Consider the following 26,121-nt stretch of genomic DNA (forward strand, 5'->3'; position numbering starts at 1 on the left):
CTAAAAGTGTAAGTGTAAAAGTAACACTTTTACTGTGATGTACTATTAGTCTGTTTAAATTGAATTGGACTTCCAGCCCTAGGACTCCGCCGAGCCGCCCCTCTCAATCCAGAAATCCGGCGACCCAGCGGCGCCCCTCGCCCGCCCGTCGTCGTCGTTCTCCTCGCCTCGCCCGCCCGCCATCGCCGTTCTCCTCGCCTCGTCCGCCCGCAATCGCCCACTCGCTCCCAGCCCCCGCAGTTCCACCGCGACCCTCGCCCAGTCGCCATGTCGTTCCCGTCGTTCCGCCGCCGCCGAGTTTGTCGCCCTGCAACAGCCGTGCCGCCTCCGAGCTCCAACAACCGTCACACCAGTTCTTCTTCTTCTTCTTCTTCTTCTTCTTCTTCTTCTTCTTCTTTAATACAAATTTCCTATGTCAATGTTGAATAATTGAATTTGCTGCTTTGAATAATTGAATTTGGTCCTTCATGAATTTCACTATGTCAATGTTGAATTTCGGCTGAATTTGCTCATTGAATTTGCTGCTTTGAATAATTGAATTTGGTCCTTGAATTTCACTATGTCAATGTATTCGGGTAATTTAGGGTACCCGAATACCCGACTCGGGTACCCGAGTCGGGTATTAGGGTACCCGATTACGAAATCGGGTTCGGGGTCGGGTATCAGTTTCCGACCTTATTCGGGGTCGGGTACCCGATTTTTTCGAGTAGGGTACCCGATCCCGACCCGATTCCCAGCCCTAATAATAATAATAATAATAATAATAATAATAATAATAATAATAATAATAATAATTATTATTATTATTATTATTATTATTATTATTATTATTATTATCAGTTCACTAATTTATTATCATATATTGTCCTATAATATATTTTTATTGAGTCAGTGATCCCTAACTCAACGTATGACGTTGTTCAAAACAATTGAAGTCATTCCTTTATATTTTCGAATTTTTATTTCGATCTCACTAATTTGTTATGATTTTTTCGATAACTTATAGTTATATGTAATTTCTTTTATTTGTAATTTTTGTTTCAAGTTCTCTAATTTATAAATAATATATTGTCCTATAGTGGATTTTTTTAGTTATTTCATCGATTTTTACATTTTTCCAATTAAAATAATTATAGTCATTCACTTACAGTTTTTATTTTTATGTTTGAATTTTAGACTTTTTATACAAATATTTGAATGGAAAATATTATTCACTCATAATAATAGCAAAAAATTCTTAGAAATCAAGTCTATAGAAAATAAGAATATATGCCACAAATAAAATATACATTTTGAAGGAAACAAATTTCATCCACTTTCACTCAATCATAGTCATCTTCCTTGCATGAATAACAACTATAGCAAAAAAAAAAAGGCGTCCTTTACCTTTTTCCATTCGTTCCCTACTCTGTTACTCAGCCACTTCTCTTCAACGCCGATGGCAAACACGAGTGAAGTTATGCGTCAGATATTCGGACCTTCACCAGATGATGATACGTCATATGTGGATTTTGGTTCAGGTAGCACAACAAATGTGAATTCAGATGTACCAAATTTGAATGAATCTGATAAGCACATGCATGATGGTAGCGATGCAACCACTGAAGATGCATTTGATGAGATGGTTCAAGACGAGCTTAAATCTGGCATGTTGTTCAATACCATAGACAACCTCTGCAAAGCCTACACAGCATGCGCAAAGGTACAAAGCTTTTCTGTATTATGTAGAAATAAGGGGATAGGGAAGTATACTGTGATAGCATGCGACAAGGCCTCCATGAGAGAGTTTAAGAAACAAATCAACTAAGAAAAATGATTGTCACGCTCCTATTAATGTTATCAGACAGCCTACTGGTCAATATATGGTGTCTACCGTACACTTAGAGCACAATCACGATTTGGTACCGAGTATGACTGATTTCATGCCGGGTCATAGAAATTTGTCATTGAACATGAAGAGGCAATTAGAAGCTACAGACATTGCAGGCGTTAGATCTTCTAAAAATATTAAGTTATTACAAGTTATGTCGGGTGGTCAAGATAATGTAGGAGCAACTGAAAAGGATTGTAGAAACTTAATCGATCAGAGTAGAAGATTGAGACTTGGTGAGGGGATGCAGAAGCTATTCAAAAGTTTTTTCAGAGGTTGCAAATTAGCGATGCAAGGTTTTTTCACTTGATAGCTATTGACGACCAATGTAGGCTTCAAAATTTGATGTGGATACATCCTCGTTGCAGAGTTGCATATGAGGATTTCGATGACGTGGTTAGCTTTGACATAACCTACTTGGTTAATTAATATGAGATGCCTTTGGCGATTGTCGTGGGAGTTAATCATCATTATCAGTCAATGCTATTAGGATGCATGTTGTTGACGCATGAGCATGCAGATTCACTTAAGTGATTTTTCAAAAATTGGTTGGAGGCAATGAGAGACGTTCATCCTACAACAATATTGATCGATCAATGCGATAATTCTCGACTTGCTATTGGGGAAGTTATGCTCAACACTATGCATCGTTATTGCTTATGGCATATTTGTTAGAAGGTCCTTCAAAAGTTCAATGGTGTTGCCAATTACAAAAAATGTAAAGTTGATTTTTACTCGGTGATATATGACAGCCTTAGCATTGTAGAATTTGAAAGGAGGTGGACCGAATTCCTCTTAGAGCATGGTCTACAAAGTAACAGATGGCTTAGGGATCTCTATGCGGAAAATGAAAATTGGGTCCCAATTTACCTTAATATAAGCGAGTCAAAATTCATGGCTTAAGGTACATTTATTTTGGATAGGTATGGTGTCGACTCAAAGAAGCGAGTCGATGCATGCATTTTTTGATGGTTATGTCCATTCAAGGAGTACTTTGAAGACATTTGTTGAGCAATATGAGATTGTTGTTTCTGACAAAATTCGAAAGGAGATGAAGGCTGACTTTAAGAGTAAAAACATGACATTGAAGGCTACTTCAGAGTATGTATGGGAAGACACGTGTTTATACATTGAACGTGTATAAGCTTTTCAAAGAAGAATTGAGTTTAATTGACAACTGCAATGTCCAAGAGGTTGCTACTATTGGGGAAGACGATGTAAGTGGTGTTGAGAGATATGATGCTCTGGAATTATTCATGATGCATAATCAATATCATAAACAATACACTTTTAGTGTGGCGTATCGATCGATTTTAAATGTATTTTATGTGTGCATGTGTTGAAAGTCTTAGTTTACAAAGACATTCGACATGTGAACGAAAGGTACATACTGAGAAGGTGGCGAAAGGATGTATTTAGGCCGCATTATAGTATTATCTTTGCTGGAGGATATCCTCACATGACAAATGAGTACAAGATGTTTCAAGAAATGAAGCGGGAATTTCAACATTGTACAGACTTGGCTTATGGTTCCGTGAAAAAAGAGAACTTAATCAAGGAGAAGTGTTGAGAACTAAAGAATGTGCTCATGAATTGGACATTTCCACCTACATCTAGTCTCGTTGCCTTGGGCGGTACAGAAGAAGGGACCAATACTGGAACTTTATTGTGTGATCCTCCTATCACTCCTAGGAGAGGAAGACCAAGGAAAAATCGACTTGAAAATCCTGCCGAAAGGACTCTTGGAGGAGGTGCTGTTGAAAGGACTTGTGGAGGAGGTGGTGCGAGAACTCAAGCTAGTAGAGTATAGCTTGTTTTCTTTTTGATATAGTAGTCAAAATTTGAATTTTAACGTTTATTTTAAAGTTGATTTTTTTAAAAGTGGATTATATATATATATAAAGTTGTGTTTTAGTGTTACCATTTACATATGAAATTGAGGTGCTTGCTATTTGAGAATTTCAAAAGTTGAAATTTTGTTTATGTCAAATTCTTTCATATGCACATCACTTAGGAATTGTATCAGAATCCTGAAAGAATCACAGTCGCAATCGTGCTCTCTGCTTGATGTTGTGATGATCTATCATCCAAAGATATGTTTTGTTTTCGCTAGCAGCTTTAGTGTCATAGTTTCTTGATTGATTGTTGTATCTGAACCTATGAGAACTTAGAAAAAAGAGCACTTCATAAGAATGTAACTTTTGTACAATATCTTATTTTTGTATATTTGTGTTGAAACTCCTTATGACAGGCATATGTATTGTGCAATAAACAAAGTGGTTGATGCCTTAAACGATTTACACAATGTCACTTAGCTCAAATAATTTGGCAGAGTTAAAAGATGTTGGTATTATTACCTCTTGAGTTGAGCAAATATAGAGGAGTAAGGCTAAACTTAAATGTTCATAAGTTAAGAGTGGGTGGTAATTGAATGAATGTGTCTAGCTATTACACATCACAGCAGCTGATGAGTTTTTCTTAATCAAAGTGTCATCAGTTGATGTGCTCTTATCTTCAGACTTGAGTTGTACGTCGATGTTCTCTAAGTTCAAATTTTGCTCCGGAGTTAATCAACAGAATTCTATGTAAAATATATAAAAATAGTCCTATTATTTTTTAGGTGGGAAGTATTTTTAGACTAACCATTTTAGCATTTGAATTTGCAGGAAAAATATTTCCTAATGAAGATACTAGGAATTGAGTCTACCTCTCCTAGTCATGTCACTAATGCATCCCAACCTCCACTTTGCAAGAGGTCCATTCTTCATTGTCTATGACCGAATCACCAGCCATTGGAAGGCTACTCTTTAGCTTTTTTACTTGCATTTTAAGTATTCATAGTTCATTTCAAAGTGCGTGTTTTTTTATGTGTTTCCGCGCACACAAATTTCAGATGTTTACTTAGTTGTTGATATCACTATTGTTGTTGAGTGAGAAGAGTTTTTTTTTTTATTTTTATTTATTTGTTAGTGGTGAATTTTATTTTTTGAGCAGATCCTTTTGAAAATTAAGGGTCATTAGTTCTTGCATTGTCTTTTCCATAATTTTCGGATACAAGATTATTCAAATTGTTTATCATTATTAGGGCAATTGTATTTAGTTTACATTTCGATTCACAAAATAAAAATGAGCTGGGGTTCTAGTACTTTTAGGTTTTTTTTGTTGGAGACTTAAATTTTTGAAAATTTACGAAATTACTCTGACTTGTGTATGCATGTTTAATTTTACAGACTCTTGGAAAATATGAATCCAGAGTCTGTGAGAATGATTTGACTGGCAATATTACAAATTTTCGGAGCTTATGCTAATACATCCGGTAAAGAGTGACCTACAAAGATGGTTTAGTAATATGCATAAATTTCAGTATCTGCATGCTTTAACGATATACAGAGATATAAAATCGGACAATATCTTGTTGGACGAGAGACTGAATGCTAAGGTGGCAGATTTCGGCCTTTCTAAGCCTTTGAATGAATCTGAAAGAGGTCATGTTACAACTTAAGTTAAAGGCACAATGGTAAGTACATTTTCATGAGACATTGAGTTGAAATTCTTGATATCATACATTATGCATTTGCAAATTTATGTTTCTTTTCATTGCTAAACTCAGGGATATCTGGATCCTGAATACTACATGACACAGCCGACATAAAAGAGCGATGTATACATCTTCGGAGTGCTGCTCTTGGAGCTTCTAACTTCAAGAAACCCATTGAGAACGGGAAATATATAGTGAGGGAAGTGAAACAAGCCATGAACAACAGCAAAGAAATATATAGCCTCGAGGGCATTCACGAATCCATTACTTACTTCAAAATGAGTAAGTCCATATTACCCAAATTGTACCATCAAAATGAAATAAGACACCTAATTACCCAAACTCTATAACCAGAGCTTTCGATATTTGAGATGAAAGAAAAGACCAAGTGGGGAGAAGGAATAAATGTGGGAAGGGACGTCGCGATTTCCAAATCTGGAGAGAGGCGGATACACTTCGCCACGAAGGAAGAAGCGCGAGCTTCACTGCTATTAGATGATTGGAGGGAGAGGCACGTTTCAAGAAGAGAGCCGCGATGAATTTTAAGGTGGTGGCGGTGGATTGTTTCAAAGAGTGAGGGAGGGGATTGATTTTAGAGCTGGGGGTATTGATTTATTTTGAGGCGGTGCTTAGTTTCATTCTTTGGTTTTTGAATTTATTTTGATTAAATTCTTTTATTTTTGATTAGTTGATTTAATTCATTATATGTATGAGATTGTGGTAATGAAGTACCAAATTAAATAAGATTAATTCAATTTTATTATATAAATAATTTTCATATTTCATTCTTTTTGTTTAACAATATAAATTTATATTAATAAATTGGGCATATATATTTTAAGAAACAAATCAATTACTTTCCAAAATTATGGAAGTTCAAAAAAAGGAAAAAGTATCATTAGAAACAAATCAATAACTCGATGATAGCCTGATCTTCTTCCAGGCTAAGGTAGCTGAAGCAAAGGCTGTTAGAGAGATCATTTCGACGTATGAAAATGCTTCGGGGCAGTCTACCAATTTCGACAAATCCTCGGTCACATTTAGCCCAAACACAAAGGAGAGAGAAGAACGTGGCATTATGAATTGCTTAGGAGTCTGGTGCGGTGATAGAATTCAGAAATACCTGGGGGTGTCGGCATTCTCTATTCGACATAAACGACTTCAATTTAGCTATCTTATTGAGAAGATTCAAAAGAAAGTCGCCACATGGAATCAAAGGGACATCTCTGAAGGGGGGGAGACCCTTATCAAAGCGGTTCTCCAAGCGGTCCCGACATATGTCATGCAGTGCTTTAGGCTGCTGGATTCCATATGCGACGACATTCACCGCATTTGTGCGAGCTTTTGGTGGGGGGATAAGAAGAAGAGACGACGAATGCATTGGAGGCGATGGGAGGTCCTATGCAGGCCCAAAGATGAGGGCGGAATGGGCTTTAGGAACCTCAAATATTTTAACAAAGCTCTGGTGGCGAAACAGTTGTGGAGAATAATAAAAAAATCCGATTATTTGCTTGCTAAGGTGTTCCGGGCCAAGTACTTTAAGGAAGGGGACATTATGTCAGCCCCGGTGCGATCCAATGCTTCATTTGTGTGGCGTTCTCTGGCGTGGAGCAGATCCATTGTTAAGGCTGGCTCAGTGTGGAAAGTGGGGAATGGTGCTAAGATAAGGGCTTTTGCTGATCCATGGATTTTGGATTGGCAGACGGGCTGTATTTGAGGTAAAGTGGAGATGGTGGATGAGAATACTAAGTGGCTGATCTTATTAATGATTCCGAAGAGTGGGATGAGGCCAAACTCGAGGCGCTGCTGTGGCCGCATGAGTGCGATGATGTCCGGTGGACGCCCATTGGTGATGTCGGGGATGTTGACGAGGTGGGGTGGAAGTTTGAGCCGATAGGAAGGTTTACTGTCAAGACGGCATACTCACTTGAGCACGGATACTACGAGCGGCACCCCCATCGCAGCGAGGTTGATAAGAAGGCTTGGGGTCGACTGATGTGGAATCTCTCGGTCCCACCCAAGGTTAAGGTTTTTTTGTGGAGAGCCTATAATAATCTCATTCCCACCGCTTGTAACTTGCGTGAACACCACGTTTCGGTGGATGGTATCTGTGATAGGTGCAAGGAAAAATGGGATACTACCGACCATAGCCTCATTTTTTGCCCCGTGGCAAGAGAAGTGTGGAAGAAGATGAGATTTTGGGGATTACTTGAGAAGTTGAAGGGTATGACTTTGTGGGACATTGGTTCTGCTGTGGTGGATCAGTTCACGACTGGAGACGCTGAGGTGTGGGCTATCATGGCTTGGAAAATTTGGTCTCACCACTACCAGCAGGTGCATGGAGACAGCAGCCCCTTATTGCCTCCTTCGGAGAGTGAGTGCGAAGCTTTCTGAACCACTTACCTGACGGCGAAGCCGTTGTTCTCGGCGGAGCATGCCATGGGCATTAAAGGGGGCGATCGGAAGTGGAGAGCACCGAAGCGGGGTCAGTACCGGGTGGATGTGGATTCGTGTTTCAATCCCAATCATAACACCTTCGGCGCTGACATCATCATTCGTGACGACGGGGGCAGAGTGATTAGAGTTGTGGCAAAGGCGAGGGGGCCTTCTTCCAACGCTATGATTTCTGAAGTCATGGCGGTCGTCGATGGGTTGATGGAGTGTATTGAGTGCGAGCTTTACCCGATTGAAATCTTTACTAACTCACTCCTGGCCGCTCGAATCATGGCTTCTCCTGATGCTGATCGCGATTTTCTTCCGGAAGACATCTTCGAGATCATCTCTAGAGCGAGGGAATGTATGCTTCTTGGAGTGTTTCACGCCCATTGATCCGCCAATAGGGCAGCACATCTGCTTGCCCAACATGCTGGGCGCACGGGGCATTATGTGTACTGGAAGCATAGCTACCTGGAGTGGCTTCACAATGTAATTGTTGATGATTCCAAGTGATCAATAAATTACATTCTTCCCGTTTCAAAAAAAAACAAAAACAAAAACAAAACAAAACAAATCAATAACTTCTCAATATAGAATAAGGGTAATTTAGTCAATGGCATAATTTGAAGAAGGTTATAAAAAATAAATCGGTCCGATTTAATTTTTAAGGGTATTATGTGCGCACATATTATGTGCGTTTAACAGTACTCTAAGAAATTAAGAGTGTAAATTGGGTAGAGACCAATTATTTAATGTGTATAAAAAAGGTAAAAACCATATACTACTTTTGAAAATTAATATTATAAATAGGACAAATTAAAAAAAGTGTGTCAAGATAAGTTGAGCACGAAAAGAAAAATGAATATTTAAAATTTATCTTAATTCTTGAACAAGCAAGATTTTACATCATTTTGTTATTAATTTGAATAATGAATTATTTATTTTATTTATATACAATGAAGTCTAAATTGTATATTATGCCCCAAACAAATAGTGCATTATAGAAAAAAGGCATAAACAATCATGTTTATCATATTAACGAATTTGTCGGGAAATTAAAATTTTTATATATCAAATGTGGCCTGCTGAAAATTGAGTTAAAGTGACATTCGAAAATTAAATTTTAGGACAAAATTGAGAATTAAGAGTATACAACTTCGTCACATATGTTCGTAGCTCGTGACATCTTTAGCAAAATAATCTATTCATCCGTTCACGAAAATAAGTCTTAGGGGAGGTTAGCACGAATTAAAAAAGAAAAAATCTTTTTAAAAAAATAAATAAATTAATAATATAAAAATAAACAAGTTACATAGTACTTGGGCATTCCCAAGAGCATACAACTTGATACATGTGCAAAGTAAATCAAGTGGGAGAGGGGATTATACTAACTAACAAAGAAATGAAGAATAATGCAAACAGACTAAGCGGTAAGAAGAGATACGTAAGGGGCCTCAAAGCTGTGTCCATTGGCGGATCCAGCATGAAACATTGGGGGTACAATTATACCCTAATAAAAGAAAAAAATATTAGTAAGTATTATATATAGTAAATTTTATAATTGATAGTAATATTTTTGATATTTTGTAACCTTAAAAAAATTTAAATCTTCCTTTAATTTTATGCTCTTTTTCACTTTTTTTTCTTCTCATTACAAACACAGGCAAAGAACATATTGTCGATGAAAAATGCCAACTTAAATCTCACTTTTTTATAATTATATATTTATTTATCGCACCCCAAATTTAAAATCTTGAATCCGCCACTGACTGTGTCAATGTCTATATCCAGTTCCCATATCAACCCAACCAAGAGGAAGTGGTGAACTGGACCTCGTTAAAATCCATATGAACAAAAACTCGTTGAAAAAACTCCATATAGAAAAAAGAGTACTAGATGATCTATGGGGAGAGAGGAATATGGTCCAAGCTTAAGTAAGTCCCATTAAAAAAGTCGTCAACAGCTACAAACTATAAAATGGTGGTAAAATACATGGGAAGGCAGTCCAAAGGGCCCATGGGTGTGGTTTAATAAAAAACAATTGTGTAATTAATGAGTGGACAAAGAGCTCCACAAAAAATAATATTCCCCCTATCTCATTAGTAATGAATCACATTTTTTAGACATGGAGATTAGAAAAGTGTTATTAGTATATAAAGTGAGTTGGTGAAAAATATTTAAAGATTATTTTAAGTGAATCTGTGTATAAAATGAGTTAGCCCAACTATTAATAGTATTAACATTTTAAATGATTAATTTTTTTACTAAAAATGGTATGAGGCATTACTAGTGGAACATTTCAATATAATAATCAGGACATTACTAATGGGATGAATGGAGTAACAATCAATGATTTTTTTTTTTTTTTTAAATTAAGACACGTTTTCGTGAACCGACGAAAATAACAAAATCGAATATTTCCGTGGACGGAGGGAATATGATACAAGAGAGGGATAAAAAATTATCTCAGCTATATATTTTAAATTTCCTTTGAGAAAATATATTTTTAGACAATTCGATTCATTGTTGGGGTCTTTTTTACACATAAAATGGACAAATTGAAGTACTTTATTTGCACACAGTTTTGACACTTCGAAGATCCTACGAAAATTACAAAATAAATAAACAAATTGAGTTGATGGGAGTTTAAGCCCCACCATATCCGCCAATGTATACACCAAAAGGAGTTTTTTATCTAACTAACAGAAAGAACGTACGTTGTACGTTTAATTAATGTTATTTTATATGATACTAATTTATTATCTTAAAAAATCTATTAATTCATTACTTTTGTTAGATAATTTATTGGATGGATATATTTATTTATAAGCATAATCAATAGCTATAGATATATATCACATAGATTTAATGTAATATCTAATGAATTAATATATTCTTATAAATACATATAATATATAAAATAATTTTAAAATAAAATATATAGTAAGAGTAAAATAGACAATCCACAAATTGTCCTTAGACTGCCTTAGACTCTTTTTCTATTAGTATAGATGTTATAAACTGATTTTTCTTTCTTATTTATTTCTCATATGTTCAAACAATACAACTTCCGAATTCGAGAAATTACACTGGCATTAAACATAAAATGCTACGTAAGGATTGATACTCAATGTCAAATATATGAACACATTAACATTCTTCTTAATACAAATCTTTGTATAATAGTACAATATTAGTATGTTTTTTTACCGTTAACTGCCAAGAATCTCAGCGAGCGAGTGTAGCTTGCAAATTGTATGTATCCGATTTAGGTTTCACGACGTACTGCAGCGGTATCTCCGCCGTGGCTGCGCTGGGAGCAGCTTCTTGAAAAGACACTTCAAACATCAAAGGCTGGTATAGACAAACTTCATCTTCCTTACAGTAGTATACCTGCAGATCATAGCTATAATGTTACTAACAGATTCCTTTATTCACATTTCTTTACTCTCAACGCGTAGTGCCAATGCTGACCACACTGACTATATATCCATGATAACTAAACGAAGTGCAAGATAATTAGGTGACTATCCATGATAACTAATCGGATACCCTGTGTCGCTTCTAAAGCATACAGAAATCGAAAGCCAAGATAATTAGGTGTCTATCTACATATTGAACAATGCTTTGGAGAACAAAGGCATGGCTGTTGTCAAACATAAATGTAGGACAGAACATTTAGGACATAAAAAAGGAATTTCGATGAAAAAAGAAATAGAAGGAACTAAACAAAAGAAATAACTGTCTTAAGCAAAGAGATTAAAGCTAGGAAATACCTTGCAGAAAATTCTACTTTTAGAAGGTGAAGGGGATGATCTTTTAAAGTGTAGAATGGCTGATCCTTCAGGGCTGATATTACCATCCATAGGATCGACTACTGCTGCATCTTCTGGTTCAACTTCTACGCTGAATTTACTTTGTGCTTCCTGTATATGGGGATGTTTTAGAGTCATATGTATAAGTATCACATGTGGGATGGAAATACGAGTATGATAAAAAATGCACGGCATTAGCAAAGAATAATCAGAACATCAGAGTATCTGCATGTTTAAACGAGAGAGAGAGAGAGAGAGAGAGAGAGAGCGAACCTTTGAGAAATGGTAGCCTTCCAGTACCCGTATTTCCAGACGTAGTTGGCCCTCATTGATGGAACCACCATCAATGACTATGGTCTTCGTATCAGTTGTGGATCTCCTTCTTAGACGCCGTGGTGATTTTGATTTTGGAGTAGGAGGTTGGACACCTTTAAGCTCCAGAGTAAGAAGTGCTGGTTCTTTCTTGTTCAGATCCAAGAACCTTATTACGCTATTATTCGTATCAGCAATTAATAATCTACCTGCAAACAATGTCAAATATAACGTTATAAGTCCCCTGACTTGACTATGAGGAGAAAAAACAAGTTCAATTGATTACAATAGCTATGGAAGAAGGACATATTCGTCCAATCTATTTTGAAAGATAATCTTTTAATACGTATTTCAATAAAAAGAAAATCTAAAAAACTAGTACAAACCACAAATTATGCATATTGAAACTGGTAAGAACCCTTTTCTAATTGAGAATAAGTAGACACTGTGATTAAGTCTTGCAGTAGAAAAATTACCATTTCCAGCTTCGACAAGTCCAGAAGGCTCTGAGAGCTGCAGATTTAAAGGGCATCAGCGGTTATATTTCAAGGAACAAAGAAAACCGCCAGGATAATGCCAATAAGGCAATAACAAGGATGAATGTCATTTTTTGATCGCCTATAGACTCTTTAATACTTGGAGACACGGAAGGCTTCAAAATAATGAACTAGTTTTCACCTTAAAAGTCACTAATAACAGACATGTCTATTCAAGCAGATAATAATTTAAAGACTTCCATTTTGAACTGGGATAATTGTAATGTTAGGACATAAGTCGGTATTTAATAGTTTGGCGATTGCTATTACCTACATGTGCAGATAACACAAGGTCAAAGCATAATGTTCATAATTCTTCAAATTCACCTCATACATTTACTCTAAAAGTTTAACCCACAAGGTTAAACAATTCTTAGATCAGTATCTGTTTAACTTACTTTTTATGTTTAAATCAACATATATCACTCATAGAGTTACAATTTACTCATTTTCTAATCTACTTAACTCATAGGATTTGTATGTTCGTACTCTGAGAGCTTGTAATTCATTCAAATTTGGAGTTCTCTTGGGTAGTTACGTCATCTTAGTGTTACTTTAGATCATACTAGCCCCTGCACAGTATAGGGGTCATGATGCAAATGACATTTGCATTTATGTGATACAAAAGAATGTGCTAGAAACCAAATTGATCAGTTATGTGGATTCCAATAAGGTAAAGTAGAAAAATATTCAAGAGGAAAATCTGAAGCTTCTTTTCAACCTGGGCTTCCAGAACTGGTCCGTCCTTGAATCCAGCCTTCCCGGTGCCAGCCAATGTAGTGACTGTTTTACTAGCCAAATCCAGCTTCTTAATCTGAAATGTAAATTAGGAAGCAGATGATGCATTTGATTCAAAAATAAAATATTTGTAATCAAGAGAGAAAGTAATAATTCAAAAATTAAAACATTTAGAATAGTAATGATTATGGAGGTGGCTCTTGAGCCTACTTAGTCCCAGGGGTTCAAAAAGGGGGTTCCATATAACTATGATACTATCTTACACAGAACCAAGAGCCCATTAGTGAAAAAGTAACCTCCAAATCCATCAACTACAAAATGAAATTGGACTGCAAAGCCATTTTCCTAAAAGGGTCCCCATAGGCTCAGGTGATGTGCTCATAGCTGGACTTTTTTACTAATAGTAGTAGTCGGGATGATGTCTAAGACCCTGTAAACATTAAGCACATATTGCATCCAAAACACGTTGCATGCAGCACGCAATTAGGAGAAGGATGTATATCCTCTCATCTAATAATGAAGGAGTTTCATTTCCAGCAACTACAGTATTGTCATGGAACTATAGAAATATTAATATAAGCACTCTTAGACCTGAAAAACTGTTGCTCCTTTCATCTTCTTATGTAAGTACCTTGTGGTTATAAGAGTCTGCTAGATAAATATGACCATCACTGCCACAAAATACTCCCAAAGGATGCTGAAGAAGTACTTCAGAACCTACTCCATCATGGTCTCCAAACTGCAACAAATAACAAGGCAAAGTTAACAAAAAATTTTAATGTGTATAACAAGTGCTAGACTATAAACTTTCAGATGGCAGCAGAAGTGCCTTAAACAAATTGTCCGAGAAGACTGGATCGCCACCAACTAGTAACCTTGACCCTCCTGTACTTAGATCAAGTGCTCTAATTGAGCTACTCTCGCTATCAGCAATGTATGCCTCCTTTAAATCTGCCAAAGCAATGAGTAAAAATATTCATAAATCTACAATCAAATAACCATAGCAATTCACCTAACACTATATACAGCTAATTATGACTTTATACACATACCAGGTGACAATGAAATTCCGGAAGGTTGAGCAAATGAAGTGCTTCCAGAACTGTATTAGTGCATTAACGAACTCACAATCAGGAAAGTGTTGGAATCAATTTCTAATTGTAGAAAGCACACATATTGTGCAAGAGTTGAATCGTGCCAGGATGAAAATGTAAGATACTTTCTGTGGTTCAGCAGTGATTTTGTAGCCTAAAAGCAAGTTAGCACATCACAAGTTAGTTGCTTATATGAAAATATAACCCCCCCCCCCCCCCAACACACACACATTCACAAAAAATGAAAAACCAAAAAAAAGAATAAGAAAGACAAAATGTATCAATGTATTGTTGAAAAAATGAAAGGCTGTTCTATCCAAGTTCATTACATAACAATACAATGGAAGCCCTGCATCTACCTCTTCTTCTCCTGAATATCTTAAAATATTTGGAATAGAATTACCTTTGAATGGAGTACTTTTTCTATGGGCAATGCACTAAGAGGATGATGTGTAATCCACTCAAGTGACCACAAGATGAACACTTAGACTAGTCTAGGAACCTATTGTCAAACACCAGAAAAGATCCACATTTGTTTGTGAACTGTATGAATTGTCATGACAACCCAGTTCATGACACCTAATGGTGGATTCATCTCACTTTTCAGTTCAGAAGCCTAACTTCAGCATTCAACTGGTATACCGCTTACGAAAGACAAATGCGTAAATGCAACAAAGATCATGAGCTTTGTTATAATCCAGAAGTGTAGCCATCTTAACCTAAAATATAGTCCCTTCGATATCAATAGGCAGGCTGAAAATATACAGTCATAACTGCAACACATCTTTTACCTGGAACCATTCAAATTTCTTTCATAGCCATCACCACTAAAAGCTTTAGTAGTTCCATCTGGTGTATGTGTCCAAATCTGATGCTGGCCAGCCATTGCAATGTAAACTATTTCTTTTACAGGATCAAAGCAGACATCCCAGGGTGAATTAAGAAGCTGAAAATGAGAGAATGTCAAGCGAAGTGGTGAAGCTTATCATTGCAATCTCATCTGCTAATGGAGTTCGCATCACTTCAATACATATTGCTCCCTCTGTCCATTAGAAATGTCTCATTTTCTATTATGGGTTTCCCATTTGAAATGGCCCAACCCATAAATAGAAAGAAATTTGCCCTTAATTTTGGATTGTCCCACTTTACACCTTTATCACACAATTCTTAATCTCCGTGCCCATTTTTTTTTTGAGACATTTCAAATGGGACAGAGGGAGTAGTATACTACAAGCTGCATATAATAACATTGTCCATTATAATTAGCTCCATATCACCTAATACTGTTTGTAAATAACTCTATACAAAATCTTGCCTGAGATGTTCCCGACCCTCCTCCTTGGTAGTCAGAACCCTTTGTTCCATTTCCAGCAAGTGTTTGCACAGTCTCATTGACAAAATCAATCACCCTACAGTAGGAGCAGTCAATAAATTAGAGTAGTTTGCGAAAAACTCCAGATTAACTAGTGTGAAGTAATGTTAAGAAATCATGACAAGCCCAATACTCAAGTGAAGAATTGGAACTTAGTCTCATCATTTAGAGGCAAAGCCAGGATCTAAATCCTCACTAGAGATATGAGGGCTGCTGTCTTGACTTTCTAAAGGTAACAGAAAAAGAATAAAACCACCTTAATATTCTTTTTCATTATTATGAATTCTTCCTCAGAAATATTACAATGACCAATAGTCATGCATATGTTTAGGGGAGCAAGGAATGGGTATGGTCAAGGTACTCTTCACACTGGAGAAGAATAATCTTTTACATGCCTCATCAAATTTAAAGAACTATAAGGTTCCTCACCTGTTTCACATATTTGACTGGGACTAGTTTAGTGTTTCCTATATTTGCTCTTTCCCCCAAGTACAAGTATAAGGAGGCATAAAGATCCAGGTTCTCACAGGATTGGCCATTCCATTTTTGGTTAAACTTTTCATTGTGACAAGGTGAATGCACTATTTACTTCAACTTCCCTTCCACCTTTATGGACCAATCAAGCAAAAATTGTGTATGAACAATTCCAAATAGAAATGACCAACTCGTAGTGAGCTGATAAAATGTAAGCAGCCGATCAGTGGTAATATCTCAAAAGATAAAATCAAAAATGCATTGTCTTCGGCTTAATTTGCAGTTATTTGTACCCAAAAGAAAAAGAAAGAAAAGAAAGGGAAATGCAGTCAGAGTGCTACCTTAGAGCATGATTTTCAGTGTCAGCTACATATAGGAGGTTTTTCTTTGCATTATAAGCAAGTCCCTACAAAACATACAATATGTGATCACTATTTCAGCATCGCCAAATGCAAAAGGTACGAGCAACTGAAAAAGGTAGATGTAATAGTAAGGGTGCATTTACTTTGATAGATAAATTTATCCATGGAAAATGATGGATAACAAAAATTTATGCCTTTAAATGTCTCCTTTCTTTTTCCACATTTTACACAAAAGAGAAGTTCACCATTTTTCCTTCCTTATTTTCAAAGGAAGGAAAAATGGTGAACTTCTCTTTTGTGTAAAATGTGGGAAAAGAAAGGAGACATTTAAAGGCATAAATTTTTGTTATCCATCCTTTTCCATGGATAAATTTATACATCAAAGTAAACGCACCCTAAAAGAACAAAAGTAACTATTACCTGTGGGCGGTTGAACATGGCATCATCAAAGTTACCATCACGAAAGCCCTCTTCTCCAGTGCTTCCGATTTGCATTTTGAAGTTCCCATCAATGTCAGTGACTACCTGAAACCAATCATGACTCAAATAGTTATACTTGGTCTAATCACGTCTCCACAAGATTTGGCTTCCGTTGAAGAGAATAAGATAATGTACACTGAGAATATATGTTGTGGCAATGGCACCTTGGGAAAATGAAGACAAGCAATGCAGGTTAAGAAGGGTTGTAAGAGCTAGCATATTTAGAGAATGGCAAAACCTTATATCTTTTCCTGCTATATTTTATCCAAATAGAATCAACAGTACATAACAGAGAAACAAGTAAAAAAAAGCAATATGAAGATTGATGCGATGTTTATTACAGAAACCAATTAAATCATGCATCTTACTCTTGGAATAAGCAATCAAATGCACAAATAGAGTGCAACTGCTAGTCTTTCAGAGTGAGACATGATTGCAAAAGTGGAATCACAAAGAGAGGAAGAACCCTTCACTTTCCATACGGGACAAGGAGATTAAGATAGAGAAGAGACACTTACTACGCGGTTGTGGTTGCTATCAGAAATGAAGAGCCGGTTGTTCAGAACATCAACCTCCAGTTTACCAGGAAATTTCAACGGGGATGTCAACAATCGAGGATCGTTGTCCTTCTCCAAATTCAAAAGAAGAGGTCTGTTGTCCAATATTTTCTTACTACCATAATACAGTAATGCTGCTTCAACCAAATCATCGAGATCCTTGGGAAGGAAATTATATAGAGTTAATTCTGTATTTATTGTTCAGTACGAGTAATATATTTGATTTGCAAAAGAAGCTAGTTCAGAAGATACAATCAGGCCTAAATTCTGAGAAACCGAAGAAAAGGTATTCATATTGGAGCAACGGTAATATGCAATCAAAAGTAGACAAGTGCTGATTTCTGATGGGTAGAGACACTAGACGGATAAACTAAAAGACAGATTGAAATAATTGCAGTGACACACCATGAACAGAATATCTGCTCTACAAGTCTACATAAGCTCAATAAGAAAAGAGAAATAGACCAAATCATTAGCACACTACTGAGGCACTTCAAGCCTATGTTATGCAAGTGAATCAGATAATCAAACAAAAATCAGGTATGGGTTGGACTTTGAATTGAACCAACTATTAAAAAATTACATGATGTCAACAATTACACAGAAGTGAAGCAAGTTCAATTATCTCTTTCCTACAAAGAATTCTATTCACTTCATTACTAGAAGGTTCAGAGGTGAATATGCCACATGCATGACAGCATGATTGATTACCTTCCGCCGACCTTCACCAGATACTTGTGCTAAAAGCTTGCCATTTGGCCCAACAAGGGCAAATGTAGGCCATGAGTTTATACCCAACTCTCGCCACAAATACATATCACCATCATTCACTACCTGAGTTCCAAAAAGTTTCACAGTAATGACAAGTCAAAATATGATTGGCTGTTTGAAAAAGTCTACATGCATAGGCATGAATATAAATACAGAGAGTGAGTGGTGTTGGATTGGTTGTGGCGATAAGACTTTATCGGTTTATGATATCCATCCAGATCTTATTTTTCTTTCATATGTTGTTGCACCCCTTTTCTTACCTATTTGCATCTCTATTCTTGGCTAGCATAGTTGCTGTTACCGCTTACACCAACAATGCAACACACCACTTTCTTTCAATTAATTCTTCTTCTTTTCATATCCCTTCTTTATTATCCTTTTTTGAGCTATTTTTAATTTTTATTTACATTCCTTTTTCCCATTAGGAGTTTCTGGGTGGTGCAATTTAAGTCTGAAGTGAGTGGAGAATCACCAATCAGTTTCATAGACTATAGCTTATTTATGCTTAATTAAGAATCAGATATAGAAAGTAACATTTAGAGTTCCACTTTATAGTCTTGTCTAATGTTGATCCAAATGTCTTATTCAGTACCTTTACACATTTGGAATGGACAAACCGACAAAGTATTAGTACATCTATCTTATTAGTAATAATCTTCCAAATTCTTCATGATCCTCACTTTGTTGAGTCAGATGCACATGCCTAAGTCACACGGGCAAAATTTAATAGCCAATAAGTGGTCAGGTGGATGCAAACATACCGGGTGAGTGATTCCATAGCGTAAAACTGCATTTCGAATGGCCTCCAAGTCTTTTTCATTATCAAACTTAGCAGAGTGAACTCCTACTACAACAAACTGCAATAACCATATGTTATTGCAACGTTTACAAACAATGATCTATTAAAGCTATAAGCAACATGCGAATTCATTATCAAGGAATAATTCTATAGATAGTATCTTCTACGTAACTAAAACTGATGAACAGAACTATCTTTTGCTGAATAGAGTTCTAGAAAATTTCTCTGTTGGTGACACCATTTTTCCCTTAGACCAAGTGATTAAACCATATCATTCAATTTAACAGAATATGTTCCTTAATTGTTTAGAAGGATGCTACAGCTTCAAACATACAAACCTAGAATCAGATGATGTTGAATATATTGGACGATCCTACACATGTCAGACATTATTACCTTCAGTGAACAGAGATTCTTGTAAATTTTCTAATTAGTGACACCATTCTTCTGGTCTTTATCATCCCTAACCTCAATCTTAATAAATTATGTGGTTTTTTATACTATTGAAACCTCCTAGAAGCTAAGCCCAGTCAGTTGCAGGATAAAATTTTCAGCAACTACCAGATGCATCTTGATTGCAGCAGAACAACTAAACTGGAAAGAGGTCCTCATCAGGTTAAAATATATATTCAAGAAATAGGAACAGAATTGAGATAGAACATAAAAGAAATCAACATAAAAGCAAATCTTCAGCTAGACAACTTTTACCCAGAGCAACTACAACGATAATAAAGTGCTTACAGAAAACAATCAGAAATAAGAAAAGATGAAGAAAAGGATCTTACTGGCGCATCTTTATACTTTCTTTCAAGAAACTCAAGATCTGGTAAGACATGCATGCAGTTTATACAGCAATAGGTCCAAAAATCTAGAATAACCACTTTTCCTTTCAAATCCTGTCCAGTTAAAGGATTTCATCAGAAATAGCATTGTATAGTTGATCTCAACATGCTTCTACTATTTAAGAGGACATATTAATACATTTGAATTACAGATCATAACAGATTTCCTGTTCAAGTGAAACTATTCAACCAATATAAAGCAACTAAATAGTACACAGATATACCCTTTGTAGCTGAAGAGGAGCGGTGTTTAGCCAGTCTAGTTTAGATGGAAACTCCGGCACAGTTGTCGCAGTTCCCCTTATATAACAAAAAGTAGCACACATCTAACAAGTTAGAAAGTATCTTAAAAAAACTATTAACAAAGTCAAAGTTCTACACACCTTTTCTCCAGATCAGATATGTAGTTCACAAACTGTTGCACTCTATCATTACGAGATTCTTCTGCAACCAAACAAAAGGGACTAGATTATCATTTTATTTTATCTCACATAACCAACAGCAAGAAACATAAGGTCAGAAGGATGACACAATCTTTTTTCTCACAGTATACAGGTCAATTAACAATAAGTCCACTGTTGATGATAGACCTTTTTTGGGTCCAAAAGAAGGATTGCCAGCCCCAAATAACAAATTCCAGATGGCTTTTGGAGATGCATACTGCATGGCCTGCATAGACATGAAAGCTTGCAAAGATACATCCATAATTAAACTAATGAAGCATAGGTCATCAATTCCTAAGTTGCATTTTTATGAAAGCAGCATACCTTCCGGTTTGTGAAAGTAAAGTAAAGGCAAGAAAGAGCGATTCCCAAACTTCCATATCTCAAAATATTACGCCGAGAACCCTGAAACCTGTCAATGAATCATTCTGCAATTCAAGTAGTACAGCCTGAATGTCCTTTTTACACTACTGATAGAATTTAGAAGAAGAATACGTAAAACTGGAGCTTTAAGAGTTCAACATGAAGAAGTGGTTAAGTGAAAAACATGTGACGAATACGAAGAAGGCTCATAACACTATGTAAATTTTAAGTTAGGTGCTTCTTATATGCAAAAGAAAAAATGTCCAGCCATTCAATTCAATGACTGAAAATCATGTTACTATAGGCAATCATGACTGAGCAGATTCAGATATCTACTGAAGCCCTCTGGCCACAACAAATTGAACAAATTGCTAATGACCAAGCCTAGATGATCATACTCTAGCAAACTCTATGAGAACGAACAAAAATCCATTTCCCAAGAATAGGCTTCTAACTAGTTTATGAGGTCATCTACGCAAAACCAAAACTGATAAACAGAACCTTACCCTCCAAATGAGAAGACTGGATCCGCCATAGAGTCTTTACCCTCAAATGCTTCGGTTTCTTTACTGTACAAATAGGACAGACTTTGTGTGGTAGTACTAGAGTTTTGAGAAGGTTGCCTCTCTGGATCTGCAATATTTCTTGTCATTAGATATTGTTTTGCATCAGAAATCTTCAACAACAAGCACCAATGCTACTGCAGGAAAATGCATAGCTAAGAGAATTTACCCTTGCTCACCTGAAAGAAATAACAAAGTTTATAGCAACAAAAAAACATAACTAAGTGAAAACAAAATTTTTATTCATCAAATTTTCAAGTACATAGAATTTTATAAGAAATAAACCTTAGATTCTGTTTCAAATCTTTTACAAGAGGAGTCTCAACCTAGTACATCATTTATGATGCAAAAAAGAATTAATGTGTACTTCCACAACTACATACTAGGAGAATCAGAGCCACCATTAAGAATATCATCAAGGGAAATATCTCCTATCTCCTTCCTGATAAGTGATGGACCGGCAGACCTCAAAGTATCTTCAGCTAATGTTGTTGTTACAGCAATGCATCTGCAAGCATACCAAATTCTCTAAAAACCCATAAATTTATCAAAATGGACACCAGAGAAGAAGAAAGGGGGTGACATTCAATTGATGATCAGTAATAAAAGAAGAAGAGCAACACTCTACATTAAAATGATTTGTTCGAATAATATGAGAATGGTTCATAACCTCTAGACAAAGGAGTTAGGGTTGAAACCCTTCCCCACCCTTACTTTCTAATTATCAAAGAGGTCAAGCTGTTAATCACACAAAAAACAAGAACATATATAAAAAATTCATAACAAAAAAGGAAAACAAAAGGGAAAAAAAACTAGATAAAGAAAAAAGAAAAAAAGAAAGAGAAAAAAGAAGTTGAAAAATGGTGTGATTAAGCAATAAATCAAAAGCGAACAAACATAAAGAGAAAGGCATAGATCCTAAATAGAAAGCAATTATTGGATAGTCATAATAAGATAGCAATTCTAAAAAGAGAAACTTTGAAGAAGAAGAAGGAGAATCATACGGAAAGTGACTGTACCCAGAGTATCTTGGTCCCTTTGGTTATAAAGGAATTAGAGAGCATTTGAAAACTTAGAGGAATTCCCAAATAAAGTTCCTCAAATTAAAAGTAAGGTCACTTATTGTTGGGTGTCAAACCAAAAAGATTTCAAATTTCTCCGTGCTTTTTTCACTCTTATAATGTGGAGCAGGCCCTTTGGTCATATTGTCCATACTTTAATTGGGATAGCTCCCCTTTTGTAACATGCTGCACTTCAAGATTAATAAAATTCTCATTCCATGTAGATAATTTTGTAACTAGAACAAGACGAAAATTTGGCATATGAAGCGAGATTATAGACTTACATCTACGTACTCAAATGCAACACAGACAAACCCTGCAAGAAGAGTCAGGAGCAATGCTGAACAATCCAAGTGATAAAGAAGCCACAAATCTTTACCTCATGCGAGCAGATTTGGCAGCTTGAACTCCAGCTAATGCATCTTCAATAACAAGGCACTGAACAAAGATTTCGGTCATCAGTCTAAGTTCTGGCACTCTTTTCATTAGGCTCGGATGAGACTTTGCAACTAAATGCAGTAACTAGATATTTTACAGCATAAAAAATATCTGAAATGTTCCAATAGTTATTGGATGATATTATCTAGTAACAGGAAACTCATTAGCTTAGATCACTAAACAATGTCTTCAATGTGCCTTCATAAAGACTAAGCATAAGAACCATAGGACAGCACTAATGCCCAAATAAATAACTAAGAATAAGAACCAAAGGACAATAGCCACCAAGAAAGGCAGTTATAGACGCACACCTCATTTGTTGGCACATCCAGTATCTTTGATGCAGCTAAGAAAATATCAGGAGCAGGTTTCAAGTTTTCAAATGCATCCGCAGACACAATAGCATCAAACCTGTTAATGTAACAGCAAACAGAACAGAAACAAATTCATAATCTGGAAAAAGATATAATAATTTTAAAATTTTTAAACAGTTCAATTACATGATGAACATGCCAGTAGCCATCACATGCACCTCGAGTTAATGCATTGTTTGAATGTACTATTCTGGGATGGATATTCTACTGAATAATCATTATTTGTATATTGTCATTATGATACAATGTGGAGCTAGAGCAATATAATCACAGTGAAGTTTTAGATGGATGATGTTATTGATTAAACTGCTTAGGATCAAATCAGCATTCCTGCCATTAAAAAAGGTTCAAGCTCAAATGAGTCTTCTGATAAACTTAACATTCTTTCCCATTGTTAGTACAACCTTTCTCATATTGTTAGTTTAAGATTGCTTTTCACCAAGTAATCAATGTTATCAATGTGTTGCAACTAAACTCACATTGATAATTGCAAACCAGCAGCTGCTAAATTGGCATCAACCTTGATACGGTCAGCACTAGATGCAACGGCAACTTTAAGGCCTTTGTTTTTACACTGTCATTCACTAGCAGTAAATTCAACAGCAAATAAAGTCGTGAAAATGAGCAATAAAATGCTTTTGTTGCAAGATACCTGCACTATAAGTTCATAGGCACCAGGAAAGCCTATGCCAGAATTCGGCTTTGCATACTACAAAAAAGTGGAATATGTTAATGGAATCACACTGGTTTAATGGTTTTCAATATTATAAATAAATGAATCGCATGAAAAAAATGTTCAAGCACCTTATCCAGATATATCTCAAAGAATCTCTTCTTTGCTGACTCGGGATTAAATCCCTTCACACCCTTTACAGAAGCAACACCTCCTAAAAAGTTAGCTTCGCCTGATTCAAATTGATGGAGCATATTCAGACCCAGAAATACTAACAGACTCAGAAATCAGATCAGTACATCCAACAAATTATTTACAATGTAAATAATGCAACTTAAACCAGGAAACATGTGCTTTGTGATAGCATCAAGCTTTGGCTGCCAGTCAAACTGGAATATTCAGGACTTGAGTGGCAACTCTCCAAAAAACCAATTCAACTTGCTATGACTGTATTTTACATTTGATGCTCTTTGCTAGACTTGATATATTTGACTAGATAAGTATTTCCTAGATCATACATCAATAAGATATTTGTTTTACAAGTGTTCAAATATATGATACCTCACATAGATGTATAATCCATTCATGTTAATAGCAATCATGAAGTCACTATTATCTAGTACCTTTTATTTCTATAATCTCTTCTAGCCAGACCGTAAAATTTATTCATGACTTCCTCCACTTATTTTGGGGTTTTCGAAACCTAAAATAATCCACCAGTCTGAGACATTCTCCTTTTCAACTTGTCTACAATAATGTATATTGACTACACTTTGATGATCTTTGTCTTCAATAATGTATATTGTCTACATTTTGATGATCTAGAGTAAAGGAGAATATGAATGGGGGCATACGCGAAAGGTGCTCCTTCTGGATCCACAACTATGACCATCAGTTAAGTAGGTGCAGTTAAGAAGGTGCTGATTAGTAAAGGAATGATCACCCAAAAACACTTAAATTTGATGCATTCTAGTCCATAGCATTGTTCTTAACAACGGAAGAATTTTAAAAACGAGACGAATGGCAACTGTTTCCCGGCACTGTCACCTAAGCCCTAACTAATTACTATTAATCACTCCACAATATCATACAACAAGGCATTCCACAGCACACAATGCACGAGTAATGGAAGCATAGCCCGAAACAAGATGAAAAATTGATTAACAGTTTCGAGCAGATTGCTCATTGATAATAAAACAAGAGAAGCAGAGTTATGAATTAATCGAAACAAAAAGGAGAATAATAAATACATCAAATACCTGTGCCCATGAAAGGCACAAAGTCTTCAACCGTCACTTCAACTCCCATCTCCGCAAAAACATCGACCGCAGCCAACCTCGAGAGCTCCTCGCTGTTACACAGCACCCCGTCCATGTCAAACAGCACCGCCGACACCTTCCCCCATTCACTGCCGGTTTCCGGCGGGTTTCTCTCTTCCAAGCTCACGCACGCCTTCACCATTCTTCCAGGCGTTCTCTTCCCATGTAAATTCGACGATTTATCCTTCGTAGGCCACTGATTTTCGAGAAATCTTGATTTGGTGTTGAAGAAAGACAGATTCCTGAAGTGGGTTCTTGAGCTGCACACTGAAAAAGGAGTCGGTATTGGTCTCAAGGCCATGGAAAGAGGGAGTGCTTTGTTTTCAGCAATGGAAGATTGATTTGTTGGTTTATGGCGATAGACACTTGAGAACGTTATCGTAGTGTGTTACCTTTATAATTTTCCTTCCTTTTTTTAGATAATCTATTATTTATCATTGTCATATTTTTCCTGCCTTTCTATTTTATAGATAATGCTATTATTATCATATTTTTTTTCCTGTTTTTCTATACATAATGTTATTATGAAACAATATACTCATATGATCATTTTAAGGAAGAAAATTTGACCACTAATTAAAAAAACACAAAACTAGCCATTTTTTACTATTTAGAACCGTTTTACCCTTAATTAGGACGGACCAAATTCGGGTCGGATTCGAGTTTGTGCGCGGGTTAGGCACACATGACACTATTAGTGTCATTAGTGTCATATACTCAGTGTTGCACGAATGGTATTTATGGCCATATTAGTGTCATACGAAAGGTACTTGTGGTCATATTAGAGCATATTCAGTGGGGACCCGATAGGGGGGACTCGAGTCACCCCGAAATCGGGTCGCCCACTGCAGCAGATGATGACTCGATGGGATCCCGATAGATCGGGTGTGC

The 26,121-nt window shown here is 36.2% G+C and overlaps 1 protein-coding gene across 2 annotated transcripts; it reads right to left on the reverse strand.

Annotated features, from left to right (window-relative positions):
* Window positions 1-10,860: 10,860 nt before the first annotated feature.
* On the reverse strand, window positions 10,861-25,635 carry LOC130997505 (protein SUPPRESSOR OF QUENCHING 1, chloroplastic). Of its 2 annotated transcripts, none has more exons than XM_057922841.1 (28): window positions 25,171-25,635; window positions 24,043-24,143; window positions 23,891-23,947; window positions 23,718-23,812; window positions 23,176-23,275; window positions 22,806-22,864; window positions 21,749-21,873; window positions 21,309-21,435; window positions 20,764-20,851; window positions 20,587-20,665; window positions 20,380-20,440; window positions 20,221-20,296; window positions 19,940-20,050; window positions 19,117-19,212; window positions 18,296-18,418; window positions 17,546-17,743; window positions 16,968-17,072; window positions 16,527-16,591; window positions 15,655-15,748; window positions 15,131-15,285; window positions 14,298-14,347; window positions 14,075-14,196; window positions 13,877-13,984; window positions 13,229-13,321; window positions 12,448-12,484; window positions 11,933-12,180; window positions 11,621-11,770; window positions 10,861-11,237 (listed from the first exon to the last, which is right to left on the reverse strand). In XM_057922841.1, the coding sequence occupies exons 1-28, from the start codon at window positions 25,529-25,531 to the stop codon at window positions 11,073-11,075; spliced, it is 3,249 nt and encodes a 1,082-aa protein (XP_057778824.1). In that variant the 5' UTR covers window positions 25,532-25,635; the 3' UTR covers window positions 10,861-11,072. The 2 variants fall into 2 exon arrangements, with proteins under 2 accessions (XP_057778824.1, XP_057778823.1); XM_057922840.1 differs by having other exon boundaries at window positions 20,380-20,442; window positions 20,588-20,682.
* Between the last annotated feature and the right edge of the window lie 486 nt (window positions 25,636-26,121).

The sequence above is a fragment of the Salvia miltiorrhiza genome, chromosome 8 (genome assembly GCF_028751815.1).
Source record: "Salvia miltiorrhiza cultivar Shanhuang (shh) chromosome 8, IMPLAD_Smil_shh, whole genome shotgun sequence".
Taxonomy (NCBI): Eukaryota; Viridiplantae; Streptophyta; class Magnoliopsida; order Lamiales; family Lamiaceae; genus Salvia; species Salvia miltiorrhiza.

Bases quoted from the DNA above. Each gene is read 5' to 3' on its own strand.
- LOC130997505 (XM_057922840.1), bottom strand. From the start codon at position 25,531: ATGGCCTTGAGACCAATACCGACTCCTTTTTCAGTGTGCAGCTCAAGA. The intron at 20,297-20,379 runs GTGTGTAGAACT...TTGTTATATAAG, and splicing joins ATATCTGATCTGGAGAAAAG to GGGAACTGCGACAACTGTGC. The intron at 13,985-14,074 runs GCACTTCTGCTG...TATTTGTTGCAG, and splicing joins TCTCGGACAATTTGTTTAAG to TTTGGAGACCATGATGGAGT.